This window comes from Oryzias melastigma, linkage group LG6, assembly GCF_002922805.2.
Source record: "Oryzias melastigma strain HK-1 linkage group LG6, ASM292280v2, whole genome shotgun sequence".
Lineage (NCBI taxonomy): Eukaryota > Metazoa > Chordata > Actinopteri > Beloniformes > Adrianichthyidae > Oryzias > Oryzias melastigma.
The window spans coordinates 86,560-99,105 of record NC_050517.1 but is presented as its reverse complement, the minus strand read 5'-3'; the positions used below and the strand labels follow the sequence as shown (position 1 = coordinate 99,105).

Genomic DNA, 12,546 nt, shown 5'->3' with positions numbered 1-12,546 from the left:
ATCGCCCTCACAGTGATTACTCTGCATCCCCACCGTTTTATGAAGAGAGAATTTACTCGCATTCAGAGTTTGAGTTTTAAATAGCTTTCACACGGTGGAGATCCTTTTCAGCTCCTTCAATCTGCTTCTCAGCAGGCTCTCAGCTATTTCAACCAAGCAGATGCAAAAACCTTCAGCTCCTCCAGGATACAGCGCCTCACATTCATTGTTCCTGAAACATCATTAAACAGGGAAGACTTCTGTGTTTCAGCAAACCTTCAGTTAAATATCAATAGAAAATGTAAGAGTTGACCAGATGTGGGAATCAGCTTTTAAAAAGTGCTGCTTACACTGAAAAAAGTGAAAATTGGATCAATAAGCAAAAGTTCAATCAAGTTGTTAATTTTGTCAAATTAAAATTGAAAAAAAAAACATATTTTGATAAAAACTCAACAAATTCCAGAGCTTTTGTTAATAGATCCAATGTTTCACTTTTTACAGTGTACACGACTGAATTAAATATGTGGTTTAGCTATTTTAAAATTGATATGTAAGCCAGTTGAGCCAATAACTTTTTTTTGGTGTAGGAAGGAAAGTAAGTAAGTAAATGCGTATGTCTATTTCCTTTAAAAATCACAAAATGCTTCACAAAAATAAAAATACAGAAAAATACTATCTGTCAAACACGTATAACAGACAAACACAATAAAAGTCAATAAAAACAAAGTAAAATACAATAAAAGACAAAAATAGATTAACCCTTTAACACCAGAGCTTCAGTGTTTATGTTCTTTGATTTATTGTAACTTTTCAACTGTTAACACGATCAACCTCATTTCAGCAGATTTTGAAGGAAAAAAGCGCCGCTTTTTTCCTTCAAAATCTGCTGAAATGACGTTGATCGTGTTAACGATTTAAGAGTTACTGTATGTTTAAGATTTTGCATTTTAGCGTCACTGACGACGTCTCAGGTCTTAAATGGTTAAACTAAAAGCTTTTCTGACTTTTAAAGCACTCAATGGAGTCACTCTGTCGTACTGACTAACGGAGGTCACTCCAGAGACGACGAGCAACAGACTGAAAGGCAACGTCTCCTCTGGTTTTGAAGCAGTTTTTTGGGAATTTGTAATAGATTTTGGTTTGAGGACCTCAGGGACCAGACCGGAGAGCAGGGGGCTAAAAGGTCAGCAATGTACTTGAGAGTTTGTCCATGCAAGGCTCTAAAAACTGGAAGTAAGAGTTTAATCTAACCAAACTGTAAAGCTGCTGTTTAAGTTGTAACATTTTGGAACAAACAAGAGAATAAAAACAGATGTTTGACAGAAAGTCTTTTCTCTAAGGAAAAACTGTCATCAACATTTATAGATGGTTTTCTATGGAACTATGGAGACATTCAAGTTCTAGATAAGATGAATAGATGCTGACTATATTTAACCCTTTTAGTGTTTCATTAATCACCTGTTGTCCTCTGTTAGCACTTCACTCTCGGGGGATGATTCTCCAGGGGTGGATCCGCTGTTTCTCCTGTGTAACGCTTCCCGGGCCCTTCGACGGCGCTCTCTCTCCACCTCCTCAGCATCCTCGATGCTCCTCTGAGCGGTCAGTCTGGATAAGACGGGAGACATTTCACTGAAGGAGGGCAAACTCAAATCCTCCACATCGCACCGATTGTTTATTTGGAAGTTCATTTAGGCACATATATACACTAAATCTGACGGATTGAAGACCAAAAGCATAAACTAATGAGACATCACATACATGAGTTTCGTCTCACAAACTTCAGTCATCCACTAACAGCCGCAGAAGACATTGCCTCTGTGCCCACAGCCGTCGCTCAGGCGGACGGATGTTTTGGAACATCTGCTGGGCATCAGTGGAGAAACACTCACGGCTGTTTGAGAATCAGTGGAGCCACATGCTCTGGCCTCTTGTCAGAACCACACAGTTACCACTGAAGCATTAGATCTGGTGTTGTTTGACACAGAGAAGGGCATCAGCTGTCAAAGCTGCATGCAAAGAACAAAGATGAAGCTTATTTAATCTCTTATTCCTCAATAGATCAAGTAGGTTTGGACATACCGGTAATCTAATAATAAAGTCAGATTTTGAACGGGTGCTTCAACAGTTACCTCAACCAACCACTATTTTAAAAGGGTAAGCAAACAGGAAGTTGGAGGCTGACTCCACCCACAACCGAAATGTGAAAATCCAGTCAGAGGGGTGTGGCTTGGGGGCAGGATTGTTATCATTACTGGAGCTGCAGGTCATGACATGAGACTTAAAGGGTTTGACCAATCACAAAATTCAACTGTAATACATAAATTCAACCTGTAGGGGGCAGCACACAGATGGTTTTTGACTATATTTTCAAGAATTAAACAAGTTTATTTTTATTTGTCAAAAAATTGGCAATGACCAACAGACAGCACTTTGAAAGCCTCATTTATAGAAGTTAACAACAGAAAAAAGTTGATTTAGGGTTTGGTTACCCTTTAAAGATTGCTTTATCAATATTTAAAACTTGATGTTCCAAGTAAGGAAGTACGGTGGCCCAGAAGGGTCACAATATTTCAAATTCACAACACATTACAATTAATCACAACACGAAAAAATTTACCCACAACACAAAATTTAAAGTGCAGTGACCCTCTGTGTTTTGAGTTAATGTTTTCGTGACTAATTGTAGTGTGTTGTGCTGCAAATTTAAAGTGTTGGGACCCTTCTAAGCCACCATAAGGAAAGGATCAAAATGGCTGATCAGACTTATTTACAGCATTACAGAATGTAATTCTGTAACCAAATGACTTTGATTCTTTCAAACTTCAGACAACATGTACGTTTCTCATCACTCAAAGCTGTAAACTTAGGACAGTGATCTCAGTTGTTGGCTATAAACATTGTTGCATGCAGTCTTGATAAACCAGATGGCTTCAAGGAACTATTACTAATATATTTCCTGTGACATGCCATTGGAAATCTTTGCAGGGAGCCTTTGTATCATGATCCGGGGTTTTGACCTCTCTGAGTGTAACGCTGGTGCGTGGAATTCAGGAAGTCCTCTCTTCTAAAACAATTCATTACTGTTGTTGGTGTTCTTTCTTGACAAGACAAAGCTCTTTGGTGAAGCTAAAGCACAGGAAGTGAGCAGTTTGGTGCACGTTGGTGCTTTTTAATAAATTCTGCTGAGAAGAACATGGGGATTTTCTTATGTGAGCCTCCTGATAGTTTTATGTGTTGAGATGTGAGTCATTATTGTTGCAGATCTTGATTAATTGCTGTCTGGGCTCTCCTGAATCACCCAGATAAACAAATCTAGTCTTGGTGCTGAATCATGAATCACAGAGCATTCTCTGAGGAGTCTTCCTGTGGGGTACAGCTACATGGAGGAGTCATCAGAACGGGCAGAAACGCAACTGACTCAGATGATTTAATTCTCTGACATCATTTCAGTCAGTTCTAAACTTTATTAACTTTGTGAAATGGCTGCAAAGAGGCAGTGGATGCCCACATTAAGGAAACCTGCTTGACTTTAAACTTTGACTTGAACTCTTGGTTTGAGACAGTGACATACAGTAATAGGTTTTAACCTTTCAATGGACTTAACATTTTTTCTGGTTTACAATCACGATTGAAGCAATTAAAGGTTCTTTTAGAACTTTTCACTAGACTCCCAATTTATATAAAAATGAATAAAATTTTTCAGTTTGGAATTTAAACAGAAATTAAAGCAATGAAAAGAGTGAGAAGGATGGATAGGATCCTTAAGATAAATGCAAGGAAGCAGATTGAGATAGTTGAGAGGATGAACAGTGAGGATGTTGGAAAAACGATGCCGAGGAATGTACTTTTCTTAAACAAATTAACAACCTTGAAACAAATACTCAATTAAATGAAAGCCCCATTTTATGTTTCCTATTTTGAGACAAACCTGATGTTGCAGTTCCTCACTGGAGAAAGGTATCAGAATGAGAGCAACTACTTTAGAGTCCATGTGAAGAAATCAAGTTTTGCGGTGTATTTACTGCCTGGTGCCAAAAACTTAAGAATCTAAGTTAAATGCTTAGATGTACAGCAGGTTTTTTTTTATTGGCTGGAGGCTTGACCAATGGATAGATGCAACCGAACTTCATTTCTTTTTGTTTTTTCTTTTGTCTCCCAGGTTTCCCTTTCCGGACATCAAACCCGGGTCACTGGAAGAATCGGTTTCCACAATCAAAATTTGGTCCATGAATGAATCTGATCATGTGTTAAATAATTCAGGGATTCTGATAGCACTATTTATCATCCTGACATAACATTGAATTATGCCAACAAAGTTAAACTCCATATTCACATTCATCCTCGTATTTGATGAACCAGAGCGATCATAGCAGATCTGAGGTCTGCAACCTGATCCACATGAGGCTTTTATTCCTTCTCCTCTGTGGCTTTGAAGAATAATGCTAAGAACTTGAATCAGTGAGGTCTGTGTACATTACAACTATTTACTTTAGTTTTTTTTTAATTTAATTTAGAAAATTGTAACTGAGGTGACCTAATTGTCATAAATCAGACCCCTGTCTCCCCATCTGACCATCAGCGGGATCATCACCTGAGTATTAGCTTTCTGGTTCTCCACACTACACTTCCCATCAGTCCCTGCTGTCACTCCCAGAAGCCACACAACCAACAACAACAACTGAGTTCAGTGCTGTCTTGTTTGTGCCACTTATCCTGACCTGATCTTCTGTTTCATCTGACCCTGCTTCATCTTCAACTCTGATTGTTTGCTGCCTGCCCCCTCCCTCGCCTGGACTCTGACCACTCGGTATTCTCTGATGCCATAACGCTCGTGTTTGACCTCTGCCTGCCTGACCCTGATTTAACTTTGTGGACTTTAAGCTGTGCTTCACTTTTGTTCTCCTGTCTGTGCCAAATTAACCTACTACAGCCATCTGCCCATTTGTAACAATAATAATAATACAACATATTGTTTTGTTTGTTTGTTTTACACTGAACCAAAAAGAACTGTGGGGTTTATCATTCCTCCCTAAATACACACTTTATAGTCTACATAAAAGGCAACAACCAACATGGAAGGATGTTTTGAAGTTTATCAGAGTTTATTGTTCATAATGTTAAACTCTTCTCTCTCTATAAGCTGCTGCCATTTTTATTGATTGTTCCACATACTAAGTAGTTGTTCTGCTCATGAATGTAAAGAGAAAACACTGCAGCCTGTCTGTGTGTACCTGTTCTCCCCCTCCGGAGCAGGTATCCTCATCCTCACATATATGAGGCAGCACAGATCCCTCTTTGTCTTCCTTATATCGAGTTAGTGCTCATCTCATTCCTGCCTCAAAGGGGCATCTCATACACCAGCAGGTCAATGAACTCAAAGGTCTACTGTGGTGTTGAGTTACTGAGATTTGGCTTCAGGATTTATCACTAACTCTGCTTTGACTCCATCTGTTCCTCCTGCTGTGTTTCTCTTGAAAAACAAACATTTAGATGTTTATTAGGCTGAAGGTATCTTCTCAACTTTAGTTCTGTGTTCTTTCACACACACATCATTCATTCAATTATATTTTAGTTGTATAGCCCAATATCAAAAAAACAATTGCTTCATTGGGCTTCATACCGGTAATTTTACAGATACTGAAGGTCAGTCATAAAATATAAACAATAGCTAAACTAAACAACTAAATTAAACTAGATGCTTCAAATGAAAAACCTTGAACCGTTTGGTTTTTGCATTAGGAAGAACAGGAAAGTGGGTGTTCTAAATCTTCATTTATACAGAAGGGGGTCAGTTGAGATTGAAGTGAAAGCTGCCCACCAACCACACCTGCCTGATAACTACCAACACCAGACAATGCCAGCGTCTGCGTCTGTGTCAGCAGAAAACTGACATTGAGTCATGGTCTGAAAGCAACCAGTCAACAGAAAAAACACTTCAGACTGATGAGCACATGTTGTCCACAGCTTTTATTGCCTCTGGCTCTGGCAGAGACACAAGAGAAAAACACAAAATAAAAATGTCAGCTGGGTGTGCCACAACACCTGAATCTGAAGGTGAGCAGACTGTTTGTCAGAAGAGGCGAGCATTAGGCCCCGCCCATCACTGATCCCAACTAAAGAAAAGTTCCACCTGTGTCACCTGGAATGGGCCCAAATGCGTCCCCCTGGCAGGTTTGATCAGCACCAGAGTTTGTTTGGAGTAAAAGCTCACCTGAACTTCAATCTGAACAGAAATGGATGACATGGAGAACCAAAAACTGGAAGCAAACCAAAGTAAACTGCGTAAAAACCACGAAGAAAGAAAGAAAAAAGGCTCTATTTTTGCTGGTTTCATTCATGTTTCCATGACACCCTAAAGATCAGCGATTGTCTGCAATGAGACAAAAACTGGACCAAACAACTGAAATCTGAACCAGAATCCTCGTTTTGTAATCCAAGAGTTAGCAAACTGAAGGTATCCCAGCATGCCCACAGCTGTGGCCTTCTACGCCAAACCTCTGAGATCATGCAGGTGGGATTAGATTCCTGTGTTGCAGTAAAACTGTAATTATGACTGACAACCACAAACCTTGTGTGAGTTTATAAAAGCTGTTTGATGGCTGTGGTGTGGGTACGTCGGGTGATGACATGTGTGCACGGTCGGAGCTGAACCGCTCTGCCCTCTCATTACACAGCAGGATTCCGTCATACTTGGCAGCAGCTCCAACATCTGCTTTGGGCGCAGGAATCTTCTTCTGAAATTCTGAGATTACAGGCGGCTTCTCTTCCTCCATGGTGTTATTTTATCTTGCTCAGAACACATGTGCCAAGAAATGGTTGCAGATGAAATTACGTTTCTCCTCCTTACAAGAAAGCTTTTTTTTCAGCAATGTGTCATTTTTTTTTTAGAAAAATGAAAATTTGTTTCAAGACTGAACAGGCTGTGGTGTTGTTCTTATGCGATTGCTTGCAAAGTGCCCTTGAGCTGAAGCAGTCGCTGAGATTCTCATGAGGTGATAAATCAACATAAGGGAGCAAACATGTGCTTGTTCAGCTGTGAAAAGTAAATGTAGTTAGTTGACACAGATGGGCTGCAGCTCGTGAAACTGTCAAGAATACAGGTTTTCCCAGTTTAAAGAGAAGGGAGATCGTAACAGAAGATGTGTGTGTGTGTATGGGGGGTCCACACACACACATCTCATTGTTATTCAGAACACTATCACGCTATCTTATTTTACTTCTCTGTTAAATGAAAAAAATGTCCAAACAAGAAGAGACTTTTACATTCATTAAGAATTAACATGAATCTTTCAAGATTGAAAAATCTAGGTGTTCTTACACACCAGCTGGTCTTTACAAGAGCTGCATGCAGGACAGACACAGATTCTCAAAGTCCCCCCAATATGATGCATAAAGATTGAGACTGTGTTCTGTATTCCTGCCCTAATTCCTAATAATAAAAAAACTACTGTACCCTGGATTTCTAAAGCATTTTAGACACTATTCTCACTACTTTTCTTTTGTTTTTTTAAATGCCAGATATGACATCACTGAAGTGAAAATAAAATTAAAACATTTTCTGACGTCTATTTGTGACTCCACTGTGTTCTGGTGATGAAAATGTGGATAATTTATTAAAAAATTCTATTTAAACCATTTTTTTTTTTTTTTTTTGCAAAAATTGTTCAACTGCAATGCATTGTTGTCTATATTTGTATATAGTTAGCATTTATGCATGCTAGAGTTTTGCAAAGATTTCTGGGAAATTTCTAGTTCACTCAGTTTTGGAATTGTAGATTTGGACAGCTCTACAAAATGGCAAACACACTATATAGTGAGTAGGAAAGAAATATGCACAGAGTTACGTGTTTTTAACCAATTAGAGCTATAGATACCATGGAGACCAAACATCCAATGAATGTTTTTGTGAAAGAAATTAACTTTACAGAGTTTATTGTCATACAATGAGAATAGTTTTTATTCCATCTGAATACCATATAGAACAGTTGTTGTTCATCCACAATTTTTCTAGTTTTCCCATTGAGGTCAGACCAGAAATTAGCTGCATTTTCATTACACATATGTGCAAAACTTTGTCAAAAATTCTAGAAATGTCGAACAAACACAATTTCGCAATCAGACTGTTTCCATTAAAACATAATTATGTGGATAAACACAAAACAAGTCTTGTGATAAGTCATCCAAAAATATGATGATAGATGTGAACAATACTTGTATTTTCAGCACATTTCTAATGCTGCACTAGCGTTCAGCATCAACGATCAAAGAAGAGGTCGTCGTCTTATTCATGACATGGAGCGGCGAGCTACACAGGAATGAAAAGATTTTGGGAAATAATGGTCGTCTTTTGATGAGCTGTGTGACGCTGTGGGACCTCTTGTAACACAGTGGTGCAGTCACTGTTAGTCATGTGACATATTTCTTTAAAAAAAAGTTTTTCCAATGAAGTTTTGCGAAATATGTCAATTTCGACTGAAAAACCACCTCCTTCCTCCAAGCGCTAAGACTTTTGATAAGTGTGAGTTTTTTTTTTTTTTTTTTATGTGTTTCCTTTGGGGGTATTTATTATCTCAAATCCAATGTGCACAAATTGACAGACAATGGAATCAGAGCCAGTCACAAATTTAAGAAAGAACATCACAGACTTCAGTTTACACAATTTGTTTACATTTTTGTGACAACTCAAATTGTCTAATTTTTCCACAGAAATGTTCAGTTGCCAGTAGAAGAATATTTTCTTTAAAAAACTTGGTTCAATCAAGTTTTGATTCTTGAAGCTCCGCTGTTCCATCTGTAAATGGACCCTCTGGATCAATAACACCAGTTATATTTCACAGCGTTGTTATGCAGGCAACACTAGATCCACATGACTATCGTCCAATAGAGTTGCTGTGATGCTGCTTGGAGCAGCTCACCATACATGTAGTCAGACTTCCATAAGTTCAACAATGAAACATTAGCAACCACAGGTCATTTTAGCTCTAGAGGAGTTGACCAAAAGTAGTTAGAAATCATATTTATATTCAGAGTAGAGTTTGAAGGAGTCAAAGCTCAGATCAAAACTAACCAGACATTTCAGAGAACTGCTTCAGGTTTTTATGTCATGCAGGCCAGACTAACTCAGCTCACTCTAGTTTGCAGATTGTGTTTAAACAATACCAAATACATTTTTTAGTTTGTCATTATATTCCTGCAATAAGCATTTTCTTCCAAAACCTCTAAACTCCCCTTCACAAAAGCATGGTGAAGGACGGGTGATGGTATGGGCTGTTGGACTTTGGTGTTTCAGAGTGAAATGTGATTGGTCTCTGTCCAAACTGAGTCCTGCAGCAGGACAATCAACTGAAGCAATGCAGCCACACAATGGCAGTAAAGCAGAATAAAACATTTTCCTGGTCAAAACTCAGAGTTCAACGCAATTCCAGTGTCAGCTTTTCCCAAAGCTGCAAAAGAAAAAAATAATATTAGCAAACTGCAGTAAACTGAAGCCTTGCTGAGGAGGAGACGGGAGCAAAATTCCTGCAGGGCAACGTAAGCGACTGACACAGGAAACCCCCACTTCAAAGTTTCACTGCTGCAGACTGACATTCAATTCTGTCTCTGCACATTGTTTAGTTCTGGCACAGTTAATGAGAGATTTTAGCATTTTTCCAGTGTCAACATTGAATTTTGTAGACACTTCTTATCTCCAAAATTTCATACTTTCACTCCAGTTCTGACATCCATGAAACTCTGCAACACTGGGAAATCCTACGATGAAACTATGGATTCATTCAGTCATCTTCTTAGCTGCGTGTCCCTTTTGGGGTCACGGGGGTGCTGGAGCCTAACCCAACCTCTGATGTTTGGATGAATATCTTTATCTGCCATAACTCCAGAACACTTTCAGTATAAAAAGTTTCACCATCACTTTTTTTACCCTATATAATATACCCAACAATAACTATTTTTCATAAAAATAGATCAAAATATGACAACACTTGATAAATTAGAGTAGATTTTTTTATTTTCAACTCTGGTCTATGTAGAAAAATGGAAGCAAAAACATAGGAAGATCCAAACATTGTCGAAAATTACTCAAAATGTATTCATTTGAGAACTAAAACTGCCTAAAAAATGCTACTGGATACTTGCCGTTTGGTCCACCCATTCCTGTGCTGCACCCTGGCACCCATGACACTCAGAAAAATTGCAACATGTTGAAAATGATGTCATTATTTTTGCTCGGGCAGCGATAGTGCTTCAGGGTTAAAGACCCACTCCAATGGAAGTGGTGTTTTAACATGTTCTTGCACCATTTAATATAATAATTTAAAACTAAACCGCATTTCTGATTATTTATTTATTCAAATCCTAAAGGATCAGAGGCAAATAATGCTTTAAAAAGCTCTCAGTTGTGACACAGCAACTGAAATGGGTAGACTACTTGCTTCGCTTCATGCTGATGCATTCATTTGCAGACAAATATATCCATTAACATTTTCGTTTTCCTCGTCCAAGCTGCCATATGACTCTAAACTGTATAGCTGGATAGCTCCAATATATCTTGTGTATTTGTTGCACTGCTAAAGTTAGCTTGGGGGTGTGAGGGGTTATAAGCTAGCAAGAGAGGGTGTGAACAAAGGCATGATGGGATATAAGTGGAGGGATATCAGTCAGAGGTAAATTATAATAAACTCCTCCTGCTATGCAGAAATTGTCTAAGAAAACAATATTTTTTTGATTTTGGCTAAAAACAGCATAATCATAATTAAAAAAAGAAGTAATGGAAAGGATTTTACAATGGATAAAATATAAGTTGGAGTTTAACTTTAACATCTTTTCACCAATATATTTTTTGTTCATATTGTTAACAATTTAATTTTGTTTTTTATTGCAATAGATCAAGAGATCCTGCCAAAATTTAAATTTCAAGCGACAAGATTAACACGACTGTGCTTTTTTCAATCCTACCAAAAATATCATGAGCATTTTTCAAAACAATGGTTTATTGTTTACCTGCTGTCAATCGTTTTAAATATTGATATTACTTATTTATTAAAACTCATGATGTTTTTGTTCTCTGATGGGGCCTTAACTGTAAAATCTGATTTGGACTCAAAGAGTTCATCAAATCATTGAAAGAAATAATTAATAAATAATCATTCATCAACACATAAAACAAATCTTTCATTTTTTCTTACAATAAACCTAAATAAAGACGAGCTTAAGGGATTTCTGATAACCTGAATCTCCACTCAAACATTGGGACGGTCTCTTTAAATGCTCTTGTTTTGGAGACAGAGGTGGTTGCTAGCAGAGCAGTGCCACAAACGTATCTGTGATCTCCAGGATCGCACACAGCCAGCAATACGGCATCAATCTCTCAGCAATAAAAGCTGTGGCACCTTTCAACAGAACCGCTGAGCCTCATATTGTTAGTCTCTCTTGTCTGCACTTGTTCAGGTTTTAGTTTATTGTCATGGAGTATTTAGCCGGAACAAGAATGATAGAAGGATTTGCCGTCAGGAGTAAGAGTTAAAAGTCCCAAATCCTCAGCTGCTCTTTGGTGAGCACACATGCTGTCATCGGAGGATGATTGAGCTGAATGACAAATAATAACACGGTTCATTTTCAGCCTGAAAGCCTGCCAGCCTCAGAGGAGCATGGTGGGAAGACACTTGTGAGGTGAAGTCACTGTTTTGCTTGAACAAGTTAAGACGGTGTCGGGCACTGAGTCACGCTGACACACAAAACAAGACTTCCCAGAAAGTCTGAGAGGCATCATCTGAGATCTGAGGAACCACTCAGCACCTCCCTCACCCTTAACACATATGTGGTGCTCAGCTCCTGATCAGACCAAACCTTCTGCTTTTTCATTATGGCCGAAAATCTAAGACAGGATGACGCAACAGTTTGAATCAGAAATCCACACACAAACGTCTCTGATGATGGGGCCTTTTGGCTCAGAGAAGAATCCCGACCGAGGTGTGAACAAATGTCAGCCAAGAACAGTTACAACCCAGCACCTCCTTCATTTCCCCTGAAAGGGCTTCAGCTGGAACGCCGTCGCTGCTCTCTGTGAGGACACAGCACATGAGCGGACGTCATGAGTCTCACTTCACTGGTGACTCCACAGAACAGAGTAAAACAAGGACAGTCTTTTGTTTTGGAAGCAAATGTGGAATCATGAAACACAACAACACATCTAAGAATATAAAGTACCATCCATAGCGTGGTGCTTTACCTCTGCGCAGTAAAGAAACATATTATAACTCTACTAGTCGTTCAAACTGATGATGCATCTCCACTCTACAGAAAAAGTGAGCCAGAATTCTGAGAGGCTTATATTAAACAACATAACCGTCAAATCCCTCCTATGCTTTTACATGCTAACTATGAATCATATCCTATTTTAGACACTTCTAGTAATGTAAAAAGGTTGAAATTTTTAGGCAAAACTGTAGCTGCAGGATTGAAAATCAGCTGAAGGATATAATGAGCAAATAACAGAGAAAAGCAACAATCAAACTTTAACCATTGTCATGTTTAACAGTATTTCAGAGTCACTTTGGGGCAGCTGTTTTC

The 12,546-nt window shown here is 38.6% G+C and overlaps 1 protein-coding gene across 3 annotated transcripts in view; it reads right to left on the bottom strand.

Annotated features, from left to right (window-relative positions):
• The window catches only part of lsp1a (lymphocyte specific protein 1 a), a 47,578-nt gene that overhangs the window by 28,992 nt on the left and 6,040 nt on the right, over positions 1–12,546 (bottom strand). For all 3 annotated transcript variants that reach the window (XM_024282179.2, XM_024282178.2, XM_024282180.2), the window contains one exon: positions 1,438–1,584. In XM_024282179.2, coding sequence (XP_024137947.1) covers positions 1,438–1,584 — 147 coding nt within the window. The remainder of the gene's footprint in view (positions 1–1,437; positions 1,585–12,546) is intronic.